We start from the raw sequence: 21,009 nt of genomic DNA, 5'->3' as shown, positions 1-21,009 counted from the left end.
ACAATACTTTCTCATAAATTTTTTCCACCTTTGTAATGCACTGCCTCCTTCGTCTTTGCCCACCCAGCTTCTCCTGTTCTTTGAACATCAGGCTAATTCATTTACCACTCAGTGGAGCTCCTAAAACATCAAACACCCTGCTCCTATATGTCTTTATGAGAAATTTCCCTCCTTTGGTGTCATTCTTTTTTTTTTGGTGAGGAAGATTGTTGCTGAGCTAACACCTGTCCCCATCTTCCTCTATTTTGTATGTGGGACCCTGCCACAGCATGGCTGCATGAGCAGTGTGTAGGTCTGCACCTGGGATCTGAATCCATGAACCCCGGGCTGCTGAAGCAGAGTGTGCAAACGTAATCACTACACCACGGGCCAGTCCTATTCTCCTTCTTGATCTTCTCTTTTATCTCCCCAATTGGACTGTCAATTCCTTGAGGGCAGGGACTGTGTCTTCCACCTCTGAAGGCCAGTGTCCGTTACGGGGCCTACTGCTGCAGAGCGGACGCTCATGGAATGTTAACGGTGGAAGGACTCAGGGCAGGTTGCCCTGATCATCATCTAGCATGGAAATTAGAGGGCCAAGGGCAGGACAGGGCTTGCATCTCTGTGTTGTCACCTGGAGAGTCCAGGAAAGGAAGTGATGCCGTCGAAGCTCCCAGTCTCTCTGGTCAACAGACTAAGACTTCAGATGCCACCTCATCCAGCTTTATGTAGACATGGGTTAACACAGGTTAACTAGTGTTAACTAGGACATGGGTTAACTACCTTTATTCCTACAGGTTTATTCCTTTTGCTTAGGAAGATTCCTTGGGCTAAAAAATTACTGCTTACTGACTTTTCTTGAGTGGAATTGAAAAAAAACAAGACTCTCATACACTAGTGGTTTTAATTAGAGAGAGAAAAAATGGTTAACAGATCGCAGCCTTAATTAGTATTATTCGCAGAGACAAATGTTTCTCACTCCATGACAACGGATTATAAAGTGCAGTGAAAAATGGATTCCAGGCTGGGCGTGCCCAGATGCAGCATGAGAGATACCAAGGTGAGACACACTAAGGACTGCTGGTGCTGCCAGAGGGGAGCAGAGAGGATGCGCAGAGAGGGTCATCGGCATGGACGCCCCCAAGGCTGCACGCTGCCTGTTAACCAGCGTTGCCACGTGGACGACTCTCAGGAAAGGAGCCACCTGTTATCATCCCACTGTCTATCAGATGTATTCTGATTAGATTGTACAGCTGGTTACAAAACAAAGCAAGCTAGCTAATTGTTGCCTTTGTTTACATTAATGGCTGGGTGAAAAATATTCTATAAAATCTTTGTATTTTTGCTCATCTGATGCTAGGCCTGAAGGAGCAGCGATCCAGATTAAATGGGAAAACGCTACTGGACCTTGGTTTACAGACACAGGTCAAATCCTATTATTATAAATACCAACTGATTCAATGAAAATCTGTCTAACTGAAAGATTCCCAGGGTTCAGCTGATGACCCACTTACTTCAAGACCATTCAATATAATAAATATCATCTAAGCACTACAATTTGCACATTCTTTAGTATTTTGTTATCTTTGGATATGCCCTGTATTGAAAAGTATTTTGTTAAATTAGTAAATAATAATTTGAGAATACTGACCAACGATTACTTGGCTCTTGCTTTTAACATGATTTAAAAATGCTAAACCATCTACACTGACTAGTTTCTAAGTTAACAGAATTTACAGACTTGAGACTTAATCCTATACACAGTGATTAAAAAGCAGGAGCTAGAGGTGTCTAATGAATTTGCAGTTCAGATTACTACTTTTTCTTATGTTGGAAAATTATGTCAAAAGAATGCCTTTCTGCTAATTGTGTGAACCCAGCACCTCATACCGTTGCTTCGGAGTGTGAGGACAGAGGCTGAGCCTTCAAATTCCCATAAATAAACACCTGGTGTGGCTCCCGTTAGGAATGAGAGTGAACCTGGAAGCTGTTCTGCTTTCCCTGAGTGAGAAATCAGATGAGCAGATCTGTTACTCAGAGAGCTCCCCAATTTTTAGAGACAAAAGAGAGGTTGAACTAGTATGAATCTAGTGTGAAAGCCAAAAGAATTGTTTAAAAAAAATTATTTCACTATTCAGGGTCAACAGAGACCAAAACAGCAATGTGAGAGGAACAGCACTTAGCAGAGCCATCTGAGGGCGGATGGGGGGTAGGGATACCATGATGGATGATGGACATCTTCCTTATGGAGAGGGAGGAGGGTATTTTTAAAACCACGTTTAATAGTATAATTGTGTTCATAGAATAAAAAATATTTATCATTTTTGAAATACAAACTAGAGAAAGTAAACAAAAATGTCAGCTGGTGAGGACACATGATCTTCCACATCTAAGTGCTTTTTCATCAGGGAGGGTGTTAGTTGCACAATCTCTAGGCAAGTGTTCGATTTTTATACTATTAAAAAGGGTCAGAGGTTTACCGAGCACAGAAACAGAGAATTCTGTAACATTAGAAGCATCGGCTGCTGTGGGGAGTTTAGAAGTAAAGGCATGATAAGATAGTTTCAGTTTTCTAGTTACTGAAAAATCATCCTGCTGCTTGTTTTCTCAAGTCACAAGAACACCTGTTGGAGCAGCAGTCTAGTTTGCCCACACCGTCCTGAACAAGTGACCGAGAGCAAAGTGTCCTAAATATTCTCCCCACATGAACAGCCATTATTTTAAAATTCCCTTTGAGGACATTTTCCTTGTATGAAGCATTTAATATTTAGGCCCTTTAACAACATGAGAAAAATCCTAAACTTCCCCATGCTGGCTTAAAGTTCCGGGCCTCTATTGTGAAGAATGTGGGCTCCAGAGGTTCCCTCTTTACCCTGTGCAATCTCTCGCAGAAATCGCACATGCACGTCAGAGAGTTTGGGTGAGGAGACAGAGAGCCGTTCCGATCTTAACTCTGAGATGCACAGACACTGCCTGGCGTCTTCACTGTCAAAGGCCCAAGCACTCCTGCCTTTAAGAGAAGTCTGAAACCCTGTAGCCCACAAGGTCTCAGGCTCTGTGCAGTCCGTGATCTCATATGCTCTGACTGGGGTCCGAGAATCAGGTGTGGGAGATCCAGTACAGCCTGTCATTGGCTCCCTGTAGATGCTGCCCTCCTTCGTAAGACTTAAGTTTCCTGTGTCCTCATCATGTCTGAACATTGCACTCCCACAGCCACCCAAGCTTTTAGCTGTCATCTTTGACCCTAGCATGTCCTTAACCTTCAAACACATTTGATATGTATTCCAGCGTGTTGCTGAAAGGGCCCTGGAGTCAGAGAGACCTGACCCTGCTGCCACTAGCTGAGCCATGCTGGGCACACTTCTCTCCTGTGGATCTCGGTTCCTGATACGGAGAACAGGGCAGCAATCCCTGCCTCTCAGGTGGCTGAGGATTAAAGGAGGTAACGAAAGTGAAGTGCCTGGCACTTGGGGGGTATTCTGGACATAACGTGCATGTTTTATTGGCATTAGACTGTCTAGAACACTGCCCCGGTCCCTGCCCTCCCAGGATGTCTGTGTTACGAAGTAGAGATGTCAGTCCCTGTGTCTGTCTTAAGTAGGAGCCAGTTACAACCAGGCCTTGGAAAGATATGAGCACGAGATCACCACCACCACACTAGTTGTTAAAGAGCGCTCAGAGCACTTTTAAAGTACAGCCTCACCGGTCAGGACAGGAGAGGAAACTGGGCTATAGTGGAACTTCAGGAAGTAAATCTTAGTTTTATAACCTGTTCCAAGTGTCAACAGCCTCCAAATTAGTCTTGCATGTCTTCCACTCTCCGACATTAAAGACACAGCGACATAACGGAACACGAGTGATGTATGAAAATCACTCTCTCTAGTACAACCCATTTGGACACTGGAAGTTGGTTACAGTAAGCTGACGCTCTTGTGGGAATCCACAGCCACTGACCGCTAAACTGGGAAGCAGTCTCTTATGAAAGCCACCCATGTTCTGGTTTCCCGTAATCCAAATTCTCTCCCACTGTGACCTCTGTCTAAAAAGTCGGGGGGGGGCGTGCAATGAGGGTGGGAAGGGTGGATGGCAGCTGTTAGGACTGAGACGAGGGGAAGAAGTCCTACTTAACTCTAAATGGTTCAAACAGAGAAGGGACAGAGGACGTCACTAAACAGATTCTGTTGGATGCTCAGCAGGCATCTCACACTGCTCTGGGAACGGTGGTCACTGTGACGAACAGATGTCAGCCGGGACTCTTTCCATCAAAAGGTACACTGAGTTTGAGGCAGGAGGGAAGGGGACACGGGGACATGAAGCGAAGTAAAAGTGCTCAGTTCGTGGACCTCAGGTGGGAGCCCCCAACAAACACCCAACAGCTGTGGGGGAGCGTCCCGCAGCTCCTCAGAGGAGGGAGGCGGCAGCCTCGTGTTGCAGAGGCTCTCCCAGAACCCACGATGGTGACACACACACCAGAGCCCCTCTCGGTCCTCTCACGAAAGGGACTTCTGAATGAAACAGCTTGGTAACAGAATTCTTTTTGTATTCTGGTCACTAAACATCCCTGGCTGCTGTCCTGGAGCGACATGCCACATAGAAATCCCACTCCATGGTAATTTACACCATGAGAAGGACACTGAAAAGGGACAGAAAATCCCTCAAAAGAAACAGTTGTCTATTCTGGGTTTCTTGCAGCTCTTCTCCCCACGGCTCCCCAAATAAGGAAGCTGGCCGTCCCTCTTCTGCCTCTGCGTACGCAGCACAGCGCAGTCTCGTTCCCTAAGAAGGAGCTGTTCCTTGTCCACTACCTAATATGCCCATCAGGGCCTCTCCTCGCTTGCTCCTGGTACCACTCCTTGCTTTGGTCACTTCCCACAGAGGAAGACACGGAATCAGATGCAAATGCCCACACGCAAATCACTTCAACAGAAATATTCACTAGAGAAAAGGAAGAAAAGTCTCAAATGGATCTGCCCAGGACATTACCAACACCTCCAGACGGCTGGCTGTCAACAGCCAGGAGTGAATTCTTTGGCTTCTTAAGCACACCCTTTCCTGAGGGCTGACTGAGGAGCAGGACTCCCTGCGCATTGTGCTTTTTCTCTCTCTGTATCACTGACACACACAAAACCAGCGAAGGCATATACATACACACACCTACACCAGTGTACATGCTGAACTTGCACGTAATTGAAGTATGATGTACATAAACCTCCATTTGGGGGCGTTTTCTCTTGAAACATAATATTGACCCATAAAACACAGGAAAGGGAGCAACTAAATATAGTCACAGAAATTAAGAAAAACCCGTAAGATACAGTGGCAAGGACTCTAAAATCTTACTGTTAAGTAGTTTACAACTGACAGTTAAAAGCTAAAAGACAGAAATCGCAGTCTGACACACTGGAGTCTGCTTTCACTTAAGACGACGTTAGGTATCAGGAACCACGACCTCCTGCAGAAAAGCTAACAGGGCCTTTGAAAGTTTTTTCCTCTACTGATTCCCATATGCTCTGAAATGCCTTTGCTCTAAACCTGACTCCCCAGGTTATACATAAATACACACACACACACACACACACACGTTCTACATGTCTGACACAACTATGAACATAAGGAAATAAAAAATGATGCTTACTCGGAGCGTCTTGGCAGTCGGGGAGGGAGACGCAGGGGGAGAGTCAGACTGGGATTTCCTATTCCGAGGGAATTCTTTACTTCGGGTATATAAAGAGGACATGGTTCCTGAGGATGCAGACAGACAATCAACCACTGGCTTCTTCACACAACGCCGGGCAACTGCCTCTGTGGGTGACCCTCACAGAATCTCTCCTTTCGAGCCGATGCGAGACGACTTTGGACAGAACTAAATAAAGGATGAAAGCCACGCTGTAAATTACAGTCTGCAGCTCTCAGCAGCACACGGTTCGACCGTCTGGGAGGCGTGTTCCCTCAGGAGCCCCAGCCCAGCTCCCCACAGTGCTCGGGGCTGCGGCTCACGGTGGAGGGTACTGTGCCGAGACACACCGCTCACGCCTAGATCGAGTCCTCGATTCTCCCGAAGGACATCTCGTATTGAGACTTGTTCCCCAATAAAACCCAAGTCTAGGTTCCTGATGACACCAGAGTAAGTCCCAGAAGAAAGACGACCGTGGATCCTGCCGGAGGACGAGCCCGTGAACAACTACCGTCCTTTATCCAGAGGGAAGAAATATAAATCCTCTGGAAATCATGCTGTCTTCCCTTAGCTTGACTCCACTGGGCTGGAAGGGGTTTGCAACTTCCGGGATAAATTCAGGTTAAACAACTTAAAAAGTCAAAAAAATATAAATAAGGAACCAAGAGTTTATAAGCAGCAGTCTGAGGAAGTCAAGTTCCCCAAGTCCTCCCAGACGGAGCTGCTCTTACGTATAAACACTCACAGTCACACACACATCTTTTCCCTCCTCCTCTGTTTTCTGACATTCCAAATCCCTATTCGCCGAGCCAGGAATGCTGGAGAGGAGCCAAGGGCAAAGATTCACTTTCAACTCAGAATGTGGGTTGCCACTTGGAGGAGGAAAGGAAAGCCTGCAGCTTCCAGCAATGAAGGGAGGCTCTTCGGGGGCGCGCTCAGGAGCAAGACCCACCAAGCTCCCGGGACCCACCGCCTCCGTCAGACAGCCTGAGGCTCGGAGGCTGTTTTTCCTGAACACTCCTCCAAATACGAGAAGGGGGATTTTTCAACTCCTGGATCTCGTAACTAACAAAGCCCAGACAGACCATCTGTCAAAGCACCTTCAGGCTGGACGCGTCCAGTAAAATGACACGTCATTCCTGCTGCCCTGAGGAAGCCCCGCAAAGTGCGGCTCTGGCCACTGCAAAGCAGGCTCTCTGCACACCAGAGACCTTCCCGGCTGAGTCCGTACGTACACGGCACACCAGGGTTTCCAAAATGCCACAATCAGGGAAGACCAAGATGCAAAAGGGGGTACAGGTGAGGGAAAGAAAGAGGGTTGGAAATGAAGAGAGAAAAGAGAGACGGCAGGGGAGGCACAGGATGACAGGCCTGAGTAGGAGGTAAGAAGAAAGGAATTTATTTGCTTGGTGTTGAAGGATTCTGGATTTGGCCTCGAAACATCTCAAATTTAATCTTTTTCACTCTGCTGTCACTACCACCCTATCCAACATTTCTACGCCACAGGCTTCTAAGCCAAAGGGTTTATCCCAAGGCAACAACTCAGTTCTCTCTGGGCTCCTGGAAGCTCTAACCTGCCCGCTCTTCCACACACTTCTTCCTCCAGACCCTCCCAGTTCGCCACTCTCCGCCCTCTAAGTGTCTTGATAGGCTCTTTACTCTTAGGACCCATTTTGTGAAACTACACCAAGGGAAATGATCAGCTACTTGGGGGTTGGTCTGAAGAATACAGGTGAACAGAGTTTATAAAGGGGTCCTGGTTCATTCCCAAAATAAAAAACTTCTTAGGAAGCCTGACCAATTCCACCACAAACCAGAATTACGCTGTGTCTAAAAGGCGAGTTGTCTTGGGAATTCAGATCTATGCACCTTACACCTGCTTAAATAGTTAATGCCACCTGAAAAGAGTGAGTTTCTCCTCTGAGACCTCGTCACTTAGAAAGGAAAGACGGATGTAAGCCTCAGTAGTAACGTTCCCACAGCAAGCGTGACTGGTAGAGGAGGAGCAGGCAGGAACATTTCATCAACATCCAGAAGGAAAGTCACCAGGTGACTATCCTTAGAGACGCAGCAGCAATTCTGATCAGCCAGCTTCTGATCTGTTTCTGTAAAGTTTATAGAGGGATTTCATTACTCATTGGCAACTGAAGAGGGAATGGGAAAAGCCTGCTGATTGCTCCCAACTGTCACCCCTGTCTCTTTTCACTTCCATCTTTTGTGTCCTTCCAGGCAGTACTAACAATGGCACTCCTTTAGACTTGGTGAAGTGCTGTAACACACATCCTGTCCCTGATCCTCTCAATCGTGCTGAGAAGTCCATTACCCTCATCTTACAGATGAGGGAACTGAAGTTCCGGAACCACTACAGGACGTGGCGACAGACACACAGCGACAGAGAGGAGAGCAAAATACACCTGCCTGAGGAGTCAGCGCCGACTAAGGGGAAGTGTCTGAGAGGGCCTGAAAAGACGGATCAATCCAAATGCTTCAAGGAGATTCTGGGTACTCAAGACACTCACAGGAACATGTCAGAGCTCCAGGGACAGAGAGAAATGCTCCAGAAAGTTAAATCTAAGCCCTTCCTGTTGTTCATTTGCTCTTTTATATATTTAATTTTTCTCCAGCTTGGCCAAGAAGCATTTATTCTTCTCTTTTTTACTCAAAAGACATTAACTCCTCTGTGAACATGAGTGTCCACATTTCAGTGAAAATAAACACCGAATGCAAGTATCCTTGGTCACCGTCTGTGCCTCTCAGTCACTAGATAATCTCTTTTCAAGTAGCACACCACATTTCCAGCGCCATTCCCAAGTGAGGATCCAGAGATTAAAACAATCCACAATTTTCTCCACGCTGGCCTATCACAAATTATAACATGCTGACCTAGGGCATTCACATTACAACTCAGATGAAGCTTAACCAGATGGGATTTCTGCTCAGACAACCAGCACGGAGAAATAGCTGAGAGCAACAAAGAATCACCCTCTCTTCTTCTTTCTCAGGGATGATCCAGTCTGTTTCTCTCAAATTCAGGTTTAGTAACCAAAGAGCCTGGTAAAAGAGTGCCTCAGAGACAGACTTCCATGGGGAGTACTGTGCAAACGTGTCCAGAAAACAACTGATTTCAGATGAGCAGGAGGGGATGTTGGGCTCATCTGTTTTCTTTCTTCTGGGTAAGACAGAGAGAAACATTCACAAACTTACGGAGGTTATTTAATGTCATGGAACGAAGAGTCTCACGTGGTCAGCTCAACAGTCTCCAACAAACCTAAGAACCATCCAACAAAGGGACTGTGGGTGTTTACTGTTCTTTGAGGTGGCACACATCAAATGTGTGGGCAAGCCAAAAGAACCCCTCCTGACGTGAATCCTGACCAGTGACTCTCCCAAAGTAGTCTTCTAGTGGAATCTTCTTAGAAGAAGAAATGAATGAGCCAGCTGAGTAATTCCTAGCTTTTCCTCTTATATTTTAAGTCAAGAAAATGAAACACTATGGTTTAAGAGTGACGATGTTTGGTAAAATGCCCCCCAGTGATGATTCCCAAAGCAACCAACATACCACCATCCGCACATGTGGTCTGGGAAGGGTGTGGGCCTGGAGGCCAGATATCTTGAAACTCAAACCCAGGTCAGGTTCCTTATTAAACTCACTGAATCTTATTTGGCTCACTTCAAAAATGACGTCTATCTTGCAAAGCTATCATACGTTTTAAGCCTAACATACATACATATATATATATAATGTCATCCAGCACAGCGCCCAGCATGTGGTCATGCTCAGCCTAGGGCAGTTATCACAAAAATTGCTTGACCAATTTGCACATGCACTCAGAAAACATGTAAGGATCTAAATGAAAATGTTAAGCAAAGAGCTCAGATGCACTCATTTTCCTCATGGTTATGCAGAAGGCTACTGAAAGAAAAGACAGAGTCTCCTCTTCAAATGCTTTAGGAAAAACCTATCTGCCTTCCTCCCTCCTTCTCTATCTTCTTTCTTGGAAGGCAGTGTCCTCGTGTAAGGAAAAAGTACGGCAGGAGACAGCAGCCCGGTTTAGTTGGGGGATGTGCTTTATACAGGGATTGAGCAAATAAGTAAACATACCGAGGACAATCGGAACTAGGTTTCTCACTGTGGGAGCAGACAGTTATAAATAAGAAAAAAGGGAAAGCTAGACAGAACCTTGTGGTGGTATGCAGGAACTGGAGGTATTGGTGTGAACTAATGATTCTATACACACGTGTGTGCATACACATATAAATAACTAAAGATGTAAGTGTGTACATATGTGTGTGTGTGGGTGTGTGAATAAATGCACCTACATATGTCTTTCCTGGCACCGCACTAAGAGCGCCTGGGAAGAGCAACACCCCAGCAGCATTTTACAGACCTGGTGCCCAGATCATTGTTTCCAAATGCCACTCCACCAAAAGGAACAGGAAACGGCTAACTGCAGAGCAGGGGCAGGGAGAGCAGCCTGGTTCCCTCACGTCACAAAGTAAGGAAGCACTGACAGAATGACGGGGAGTGACAAAAGGACAGGCCTGCTTGAAAAGCTACACCTGGGGCAATTTGAGCATCAAAAAAAATGATGATAGTAACAAGTTATAACCCACTGAATAAAACAGGAGTCCATGAGTCCACACGAATATAAACAAAAGAACGAAAAACTAAATGAGGAGAGAAAGCTCTTCCTCAGCGTAGAATGCCTACTCATGAATGCAGAAGGAGTAACAAAATTAGAAAAATCACCATTGGGCAAATATTGTAAAATCAATCCAAGAAAAGAGCATTAAGTGATACGAAAACTCATGGAAAAGTAGGAGGAGGAACTGGATTTTACATAATCTCAAACTATCGCCTCACAAAATATTTATTAGTCACAAAGGAGGACAAGGAACCGTACGGAGGAGAACCCTGGCAGACACCATCTTAATCAAGTGACGACAAGCCAACACTGCCAGCGCAACGAGAAGAGCAAAGTGTCACTTCCGTGACGTTATGGTAAAAACTGGGTCTACTTATGAGGAAACACTGGACCCAAACTGAGGGACATACATGACAGGCCTGTTATTTTAAAAAATATCAAGGTCATGAAAGTCAAGGAGAGCCCAGACATACTTGGGAACCAGGTGTAACGGTGACCCTGGGTTGCATTCTTCTGCTACAAAGGACATTACTAGACAATGGTGAAGTCTGCACGTAGTCTCTGGGTGAAGGGTATACAGGAGTTCTGTGTACCATTCTTGAAACATTTCTGTAAGTTTGAAATTGTCTCAAAATAAAAAGTTAAAAAAACCTTTTCTTTCATCTTCCTGGGGTAGGAAAGGGGGGCAAATGAGGTAACTTCTAATTCTGAGAGTTTCTGAAAGACAGTCTCATGACAGATGTAAGTTTGTTAATGGCAGTGGGTAGTCATTGGGCCGGAGGCACAGTGACCGTGGCCTGAGACTCTCGAGGAGTCCTGAATCACTCATACGGCCACAACCAGACCAACAGAAAGGGAAGCGGAAGAGCAAGTGTGAGCGTGCGTTACACACGGTAAAGGAAGAGAACGCTTCCGTGAAGCACTGCTCCAGTCGTACAGGATACACTCAGACGTACGCCGAGTCACAGCGTACAATGGATGTCTTACGGTGGGCCACCGTCCACATCGTTTGAAAGCCAAGAGCACAGAGCCAGTGCAAGCCCTTCGCCGGCGAGGAGAGCAGCAGCAGCTTCTGCTCTGGCATGACACGACAGTCATCTCACCCCTGAGGTCCACACTGGCAAAGGAGACGCGCTCTGCCTGCCTGCACACACGCAAGAAATCACTACTTACTGAACAAGATTCGGATCTGGTGGACAAACACCACCACAAGTCAGGAGGGAATGAGCTTTTTCTTTTTTCTTTTTTTAAATTTTTTTTATTGAGTTAATGATAGGTTACAAACTTGTAAAATTTCAGTTGTACATTACTGATTGTCAGTCGTGTTGCAGGTGCACCACGCCATCCCCTGTGCCCACCCCCCACCTCTCCTCTCCCCTGGTAGCCACCAATCTGTTCTCTCTAGGAGGGAAGGAGTTTTTATTCCCTCCATGTGTTGATGCAATTCCCAGAACCATCTCTTGTGTCTGTGAGACCACCAGATTCACCACACCGCCTTTCAGACTACCCCGAAGCACCCTGCAAACCCCTGCTGTGGCATGACTGGAGACACCTCGAATGGCACTGAATGCTCCAACTAAAAGGAGCAGGACAGCCCTACTATCATCTCGAGAAAGGAGCTGGGAATTCCAACTCTTTCTTCCTAAGTGAAGAACACAGTGCCCCTTTCTCTCCAACAGACTGACAATCTAAGATCGCCAGATCTTTTTTGTTTGTGGTTTACGACCACATGAAGAGGGGACTGTAGCTGCCCCAGGCTGTAGAATTTGTAAGCATATTACATTTTGGCCAAACACGATATAATTATTAAGTTCATAGAAAAAACACTTTGGTTATTTCTGCTTGCTGTATTCGCCATTCAACAACGACCCCCAGCCTGCAGAATGGGTCCTGGTACTGACCCAGGATAGATCAAAGTGATTAAAAAACATCTTTTAAAAAAACCGCACCTGGGGCTGGCCCCGTGGCCGAGTGGTTAAGTTCGCGCGCTCCGCTGCAGGCAGCCCAGTGTTTCATCACTTCGAATCCTGGGCGCGGACATGGCACTGCTCATCAAACCACGCTGAGGCAGCGTCCCATATGCCACAACTAGAAGGACCCACAACAAAGAATATACAACTATGTACCGGGGGGCTTTGGGGAGACAAAGGAAAAAAAATAAAATCTTTAAAAAAAAAAAAAAAACAAAAAAAAAAACAGCACCTAGCGAAGATTTTGAGCAGGAGAGAAGAGCACACGAGGAAGGAGAGAACGTGCACGCACAGGACATCACTGGCCCTTGGTTCACAGCACACTACCTGTTTTCATTCCTGAGGGAGAACACAAACACAGATGCGTGCCCAGGACCGGGCGGAGGCACCCACCAAACTGTCCTCAACTGCCAACAGCTGCTGAAGATGGCTCTCCCAATTCCACTGACTGCAAAGCCTAGAGAGGCTTTACTCTACCATGCTACAATCACGCCAAGTCTCATCGCTTTTAAAAGTAAAGTTCATAATCTCACACGGTTCCCATCTACACTTCTCAAGTTTTTTTTGTTACAAAAAAGAACACAGGAAAGCAGAATAAAACTCTGGAGTGCTGCTTGCTGAAGGGGTCAGAAAAGACCCTCTCAGGGCCAGCCCGGTGGGTGGTGTAGTGGTTAAGCTCGTGTGCTCCACTTCAGAGGCCCAGGGTTCGTGGGTTTGGATCCCAGGCATAGACCTACACACCACTCACCAAGCCATGCTGACATGGCATCCTACATACAAAATAGAGGAAGACTGGCACAGATGTTAGCTCAGCGACAATCTTCCTCAAGCAAAAAGAGGAAGATTGGCAACATGTTAGCTCAGGGCCGATCTTCCTCGCCAGGGGAAAAAAAAAGAAAAGAAAGAAAGACCCTTTCTATTAGCACTTGTGAATGTCAGAATTGAGCCTAGGTTAAGACATGTTTACATCAATAAATAAATGTTGTATGACTTTAGCCAGAAACTTCAGGCCTAGACTTTTCTGAAGTGGCCCCAAACTTGATGCTCAGTCATCCAGAATTGCCATCTCTAAGATTCTACCTTTGGCATAGTGCCCAAAGAACCCCTTACCAGTCCCTGCCCATTTCATCAGATACCGCAAGAGCAGGGAAAGGTCCTTTTGGAAGGTGAGCATGGCTTCCAAACCACAAGGTCCTCAAGGCCCAAAGGAGACTGTCAACAGTTTGGTAGACATTACCTAGTCTTTCAAAAATTCTGCTGCTGCTTCCCACAAATCAGCTTTTTTGGTAGCTTAGTTTATAGACTTCTGAGTAGTCACAATATATAGTATTTTAGTTCAGATTTAGGGAAGAAGGCAGCGAGTCAAGGATTAAACAATTAAGAACTATAAATTATTCAAGATCCTTGTTCCTCCTTTTGTAACTAAGAGGTTGGAACACAGCAATCATTTTCAGGGCTACTTATGAAAATAAGGACCAAAGGAAATATTTTATTTATTTATTTATTTTTTAAAAAAGATTTTATTTTTCCTTTTTGTCCCCAAAGCTCCCCCAGTACACAGTTTAAGTGACTTCCAATCTCACGCTAGACAAACAAGCTGTTTGCAAAGGGGACCAGCAGCAGCACACGGCCAAGACGGAAGAGCAGCCTCCATCACAGTTTCATTTGCTATCCGTGTTTTATATGTTTTTTTTTTATTACTGAGCACCCAGAGGGGCCACAGCGTTCTTTGGGGGCGGGGGGTGTGTGAGAAGTTAGTTCTGAAGGAAGCAGGATGCTCTTTGTCACTTACCTCCTTTCTCTTCCCATTTTCCCAGCTTGATCCTGCTTTAATTTATGTGATGTGAAAATCGTCCCCCTGCTTTGGGGATGGGGCGGATCAATGAAGGTAACTCACATTTAACGAGGACTCCTGTACAGATGCTCCTGGGTGGACAAATTAGGGATTTTACCACAAAATGAATCTTTTACCCTCAACTTCTCCTTTGAAATGAATCATTCCAGAGTGAAGAGTCGGCCTTCATTCCACATGTAAGGAAACGCAGAGCAGAGGGAAGCCCTGCAATTCTTTCCATTCAATAAAGGGCTTCTGACATGTGTTCTTTATGAAAAAGCAATAAAAGCCAAAAACCAGACCAAGAAAACACATCCCCTGAAAGGCCCGTCTGTACCCTGGTGGGTTGCTGGGGTGGGGGAGGACTGTGCCCTTCTGAGGGGCAGGCAGTCACAGAGCGGCCAGGTCAGACGGGCCTGCAAGCTGCCCAGCGCAGAGCTCACCGACACTCACTCGTCTCCAAAAGGTTCCTAGTCTTGCTCTCAGTACTTAAATGACCACGTCCCAGGGTCACGAAAGCTTAACTCTCAGAAACTCACTCCAGGCTGAGGGACTGTACAGGCCCTTTAAGAAAATCACTCTGTAAACCTGTCCCACAGTTAGTTTATGGGTTTCGTGTTTTGCAATTAAATTTAAATTTAGCAACAGCTAAAAAAGGCAAACAGAAGTGGAAAGCTACCTCCATTTCACGGGAATAACCTGTGCAGCTTTTCCCACTCCCTCTCTCTTTGTAGGCCACACAGGAGAGAAGCAGCAGTGAAGCAGGAAGGAGCAGATGAGAGCCTGAGCAGAGGTCTTCCAGGGCGGAGGGGCGTGGGGGCAACACTTCCTACAGGGGCGTCTGGAAACACGCGGGGACACCGTTCTCACGGTCACCGGAGAGTGCCATCGGCATTCTGTAGGACGTCCTAGCACGTGCCAGACAGGCCCACATGATGCAGCATTACTCCGCCAAGATGCTCACAGTGCCCTGATGAGAAAGAATGCTTGAACTGATCAGAAGCACTGACGGGGCAAATTAGATCCTTTTTTTGAAGAAGCAGGTATGTATTCTCAATGCTTTCTTTTTGTTGTTGTTGTTTTAAAGATTGGCACCTGAGCTAACATCTATTGCCAATCTTTTTTTTTTCTTCTCCCCAAAACCCCCAATACATAGTTGTAGGTCCTTCTGGTTCTGCTACATGGGACGCTGCCTCAGCATGGCCTGATGAGCAATGCTAGGTCTGCGCCCAGGATCCGAACTGGCGAAACCCCTGGTCACCGAAACAGAGAACGCAAACTCAACCACTTGGCCATGGGGCGGGCTCCAAATTAGATCTTTTCTGATTAGCTTAAAAGAAGCCAAAAGAGCTCTCTCTATAGGTTACATGGCTGGTTAAACACTGGAGAAGTAGCTTGAAAAGAGTATGACACGAGAAACTTTTGTTAAAGCTATAAATATTCAGTTAAGTCAAGTTGTTTAAAAAACGTTGTTTAAAAAAGTCAAGGAGGGCTGGCCCTGTGGCCGAGTGTTAAGTTCTGCTCTGCACGCTCTGCTTCAGCAGCCCAGGGTTTTGCTGGTTCGGATCCTGGGCACGGACATGGCACCGCTCGTCAGGCCATGCTTAGGCAGTGTCCCACACAGCAGAGCCAGAAGGACCTACAACTAGAATACACAACTACATACTGGGGGGCTTTGGGGCGAAGAAGAAAAAGAAAAGACTGGCAACAGATGTTAGCTCAGGTGCCAATCTTAAAAAAAAAAAAAAAGTCAAGGAGAATGATGCTGATAACACCATATAATAACTATATTTTAGAGTGACTTTTAAAATAAATAAGTCTGTTTAGTGCATAAAGATCTTTATGATATTCTGGCTGTGCTTGTAACCTAATATGTCAGGCAAACATACTACCATCTGGTGGCAACATGCCCGAAATTTAGGCTCAAATATTTGGTAACAGCGAGCTTCCTGAAGACGAAACCTACAATTTAAAGTTATAAAATTGGAGAACCGTCACAAACCATGAGTAGTGGAAGCCTACAAAAAAATACAAAGATTCAGAAATTCTACTTTAGGTTCAAGTTTAACTGTCATCAACTTGATTTACTTTTTTAATATTTTAGTAATTTTCTTTAAAGCCTATAAATTTAGCTGAATGCTCCATCAGGTGGTAAGAAAAGGAACAATTATTTCCCATTATTAGTTCCTGCAGAGTTTTAAGGAAAAAGGCCCGTACTAAGAAAAGCAGGTTCACATAGAAATTTAAATTCTTTAACTAGTCTTCATAATCCTGACTTTACAGTTGGTCTAGAAGTCAAGGCTGCCCCATTCATCTGGGTTTACTAAGAATACTCCCTCCTTATCACTGAAAATGTCGTCTGAAACTCAGCACCCACTCTTCTCAGAGCCGATCTGGAAGCGCCTGTGAAGAACCTTCCTGTCTGCACTGGACTGGCTCGCACTCTCTCGGCCTCACAGACACTGCTGACACGGAGCGGACGTGTCTGTCCACGTGCCACCTATGTACGCTTCCTGCCCACGTTCTCAATTAAAAATGCTTTAGAACAGCTGAAGGTGAAGGACGCCACTGCACTACCAGGCTTAGCCTCTAAGCCTCTTGCTTCTGTGATGTGCAAATTATTTTCTTTGGTGCCAAGTGAAGCCTCCCACTATCCAACTTCTCCTTCTTCTGCCTTTCTCACTTCCACTAGACATCAGTTTGCCCCTCCACTAGGGTTCTGCCAGGGGAGGTTTACACTTTGGTTCTTCCTAAAAAATACAGCTATAGCTCTGAAGAGGACACAAAAGTTTCTCCCTGTGCCTAAGATACAGGAGATACCCCGAAAAGCCAATCCTTAGAAAAAAGTTGAAAGAAAAAACATTTCATAGGCAGAGTACTATTTTTGTCCAGGTTATTTTTGCCCATGGCAGGTAAAGAGCAGTCTGTAATGGGGAATGCATTTCAACCCCACATCACAGTATAACTCAGTAACACAGTCCCTTCAGCCAGCCGGGGGGAGGCAGAAACAACGCCCAGAGCACGAGGCACCGGTCCTGTCACCCCCACATCACAGTATAACTCAGTAACACAGCTCCTTCAGCCAGCCGGGGAGGACGCAGAAACAACGCCCAGAGCACGAGGCGCCGGTCCTGTCACCCCCACATCACAGTATAACTCAGTAACACAGCTCCTTCAGCCAGCCGGGGGGAGGCAGAAACAACACCCAGAGCACGAGGCGCCGGTCCTGTCACCCCCACATCACAGTATAACTCAGTAACACAGCTCCTTCAGCCAGCCGGGGGGAGGCAGAAACAATGCCCAGAGCACGAGGCGCCGGTCCTGTCACCCCTGTGGTTCCCACATTACAAGGCCAACGTAATTCCTCACAGACACAATGACGTTGAGGCAAGCACTGCTGCAGTGGAAGAGAAACACCGGCGAGGGTCATGAGGAATGGCAAATGGGACCAACGTGGGGGTCAAATTAACTAGATTCCTGGAGCCTGTTGTTTAGCAGGCAACAGGGGAAAGAACTAAGCTCCATGAGGACTGACTGCCTGGTGCACACAGAACCACGGACTGTTGGCCAGGCACAGAAAGGGCCTGGAGGGACTGCTGTCTGAGTCCCCGAGTGCGCGAGGCCGCTGTCTGAGTCCCCGAGTGCGCGAGGCCGCTGTCTGAGTCCCCGAGTGCGCGAGGCCGCTGTCTGAGTCCCCGAGTGCGCGAGGCCGCTGTCTGAGTCCCCGAGTGCGCGAGGCCGCTGTCTGAGTCCCCGAGTGCGCGAGGCCGCTGTCTGAGTCCCCGAGTGCGCGAGGCCGCTGTCTGAGTCCCCGAGTGCGCGAGGCCGCTGTCTGAGTCCCCGAGTGCGCGAGGCCGCTGTCTGAGTCCCCGAGTGCGCGAGGCCGCTGTCTGAATCCCCGAGTGTGCGAGGCCGCGTGCAGTGTCACCATCTGGGCCATCCAGGCACTGACAACAACGTGTTACTGCAGTTAGGGTCAGAGCCAAATAATTAGCATATATTTAAGCAAACAAACCAAAACATAAGTACCTTCTCCATGCCACAGACTGTTGATGACCCAGCCATCTCACAAATACACGCTATTGGTCCTAACACAGGCTGAGTGACAGTATCCAAAACATCACTACAACTGGAACGTAAACTCTAAGGGCACAGTGAGTGTGTGTTAACCTCAGGAGTCTGACGCCCCACCTGCGAGACCTGCAGCCTAATTAGGCAAACGTCTCTGCTGCTCTGCTGCTTTTGGTGGGAAATATTCAGACTTTCTGCTTGTTTTTCCTGCTCCACTTCTTAGCTTCCTTTCGTTGTCCCTAAACAAGTTGGAAGCAAGACAATTTAGTGTGGATTCTGGTTTCCTTCTTTATATTCTCTGAAACAGTTTGTAAAAGACAAGTATTCTTATACTTGTTCCTTGAAGGTTTGATAACATTTCTCCTCAAGCTAGTCTAGCCCTGGTGTCTTTGGCCAGAGGTTGGGATGGTGGTGGTTCAAATTATTATTAAATTTTCTTTAATGGCTGTTGGGCTTTTCTTTTTCCTATTTCTTCTTGAGTCATTTTGATATTTTCTATTTTCCCAGAAGAGTAACCACTTAAACTAAGTTTTTACTCTTATTGGCGTAATGTTGTTCAAAATACTGTCCTATGATTTTTTTTTTTTTAGAGGAAGATTTAGCCCTGAGCTAACATCTGCTGCCAATCCTCCTCTTTTTGCTGAGGAAGACTGGCCCTGAGTTAACATCCGTGCCCATCTTCCTCTACTTTATACGTGGGACGCCTGCCACAGCATGGCTTGACAAGCACTGCCATGTCCACACCCGGGATCTGAACCGGCGAACCCTGCGCAGCCAAAGCGGAACGTGCGCACTTAACCACTGTGCCGGCCCTGTCTTATGAGTTTTAACATCTGTTTTACTTGTAATTTTGTCCCCCTTTCCCTTCCGATCACTGTTCACACCAACTGTTTTTTTCCCCCTGGTCAGCGTGTCAAAGGTCTGTTGTATTTTATACATCTTTTCAAAGATCCAACTTCTGTTATTACCAACCATCTCTCCTGCTGTGTAGTTTTCTGTTGGCTAATTTCTACTTTTATCTTTATTTTATTTCTTCCTTTCTACTTCATTTGGCCATACTGTTCTTCTCCTAGCTTCTTGAGTTTGAAAGTTTAGCTCATTTAATTTCATTCTTTCTCATTTTCAAATATTTTCAACCTTAACCATGCGTTTAAGGTTATAGATTTCTCTCTTTAGCTACTCCTACAACACCTAATGTGAAGTAATTTCATTGTTGTTCCATTCTAAATATTTTGTAATTCTTATTATAATATCTCCTTAACCAGTGCAGTATTTAGAAGGGAGTTTTTAGTTTTCAAAGCATTCTTTTCTTGGCCCATTATCTTCTTCACTGCCATTACAAAGAGCTGTGACACCTCTCTGATCTCGATTTTCCATCACCACATCCTACCTTCCCAGCTCACTCGCTCTCAGTAGTGACCCTGAACTAGCCTTCGACCTGATGGAATCCCACTGTCTCTCAGGTCCCTGATGTCCTTCATCCCCATCCCTCCTATCCAGCCTAAATTCCATGGTCCATCACCTTCATTACTCTCTTTCCCCTCTCTCCCTTCATAGTACTCAGCAAAACTACAACCTTGGGTCAATTCCATTTTCTGCCTACTCCACACATGGGCCTGTGCCACTGAAAGTGGTTGGGAAAAAAAATACACAACCACGCTCATTGTTCTCAATTTAAATTCATTACTTTGAACCTTAGTGGACTCTCAATACTGCCAGGCACTCAGGTACTTCACTAGTCCACTCGCTTTCATAGACAACCATTTCATCCCCTTGCCTTCCAACTCAAACACCCAAGACTTCCTTCCTCATGGTCTTTCTTGGCTGCTGATCTTGCTTTCTACTGCACTGAGAAAACTGAAGCAACTGGAAGAGAAGTTCCAGACTCCCGTCACCACATTTACCCACCGCTTGCCATCGATGAACTTAACCTGCTTCTGTTTGAAGTCAGTCTTTCAACTCGTGCCCTACATCCCGTTCCCTCTTGCCTACTCCAGGACCTCGCTCCAGCAGCTCTCTATTCTTCCTCCTATGTCATAATTTGTTTTTTTTGCTCTCTCCTAGAGCATTCCCATCAGCCAACATGCACCTATTTCTCCCATTTAAAAACATCTTTCTCTTGACTCTGTATCTCCTGTAAGCTGTCATTCCATTTCTTTGCCCTCCTTTGCTGAAAAAACTTGCTTTAAAAAAATGACTTTTCTCAATGTTTCTAATTTCTCTCCCCCATTGTGTCTTAAAAACACTCCAATCAACCTTTCTGTCCCATTATTTCATCAAAACTACTCTTATCAAGGTCACCACTGACCTTCATGTTGACAAAATCAATGGCCAGTTCTTGGTCTTTATCTTCCTTGACCTATCAGCAACATTTAACAAAGTTGATAACTATTTCCTTCTTAATCGTTTTTTCAATCACACTAGAAAGGACACCACACTCTTCTTGGTTTCCTCCTGCCCCTCTGGCTGGTACCTCCTATTCTCCCCAAACTCTCCATGTCGGAGTGGCCCAGGGTTTAGTCCTTGATCCTCTTCTCTTTCTATATTGCCTTCCCATTGTCTCATACAGTCTCATGGCTTTAAATATCATCTAAATGCTCCTTGGTTGCCACAGATCTAACTACCAATTTTCTAGTTAGGTAGCAAATAGGTACCTCAAACCCAACATATCCCAAACTGGATTCCTGCTTTTCCTCCCCAGCCTGCTTCATCTACAGACTTCCCCACGGCAGTTAATGGCAACTACCTTTCCAACTGCTCAGGCCAGAGACCTGGGAGTCATCCCAGACTCCTCTTTCCCTACATCCTACATATCCAGAATCCCATCACCTCTTG

The 21,009-nt window shown here is 46.0% G+C and overlaps 1 protein-coding gene and 1 long non-coding RNA gene across 25 annotated transcripts in view; both read right to left on the bottom strand.

Annotated features, from left to right (window-relative positions):
- The window catches only part of PPP1R12B (protein phosphatase 1 regulatory subunit 12B), a 205,930-nt gene that overhangs the window by 38,402 nt on the left and 146,519 nt on the right, over window positions 1-21,009 (bottom strand). The window contains exon 1 of one of the 24 annotated variants that reach the window (XM_001494988.7): window positions 5,615-6,389. The exons of 22 other annotated variants lie outside the window; for them this stretch is intronic. In XM_001494988.7, the coding sequence (XP_001495038.2) occupies window positions 5,615-5,716 (102 nt within the window). In that variant the 5' untranslated portion in view covers window positions 5,717-6,389. Of the gene's footprint in view, window positions 1-5,614; window positions 6,390-16,345; window positions 18,068-21,009 lie in introns of those variants that run through there. One more of the 24 variants, XM_070255905.1, reaches the window with a different exon arrangement.
- On the bottom strand, window positions 11,529-14,858 carry LOC138921581 (uncharacterized). The gene is made up of 2 exons (XR_011434257.1): window positions 12,502-14,858; window positions 11,529-12,248 (listed from the first exon to the last, which is right to left on the bottom strand). It is a non-coding gene; the product is annotated as an uncharacterized lncRNA (long non-coding RNA).

This window comes from Equus caballus, chromosome 30 (assembly GCF_041296265.1).
Source record: "Equus caballus isolate H_3958 breed thoroughbred chromosome 30, TB-T2T, whole genome shotgun sequence".
Lineage (NCBI taxonomy): Eukaryota > Metazoa > Chordata > Mammalia > Perissodactyla > Equidae > Equus > Equus caballus.
This window is presented reverse-complemented; position numbering and strand designations above follow the sequence as displayed.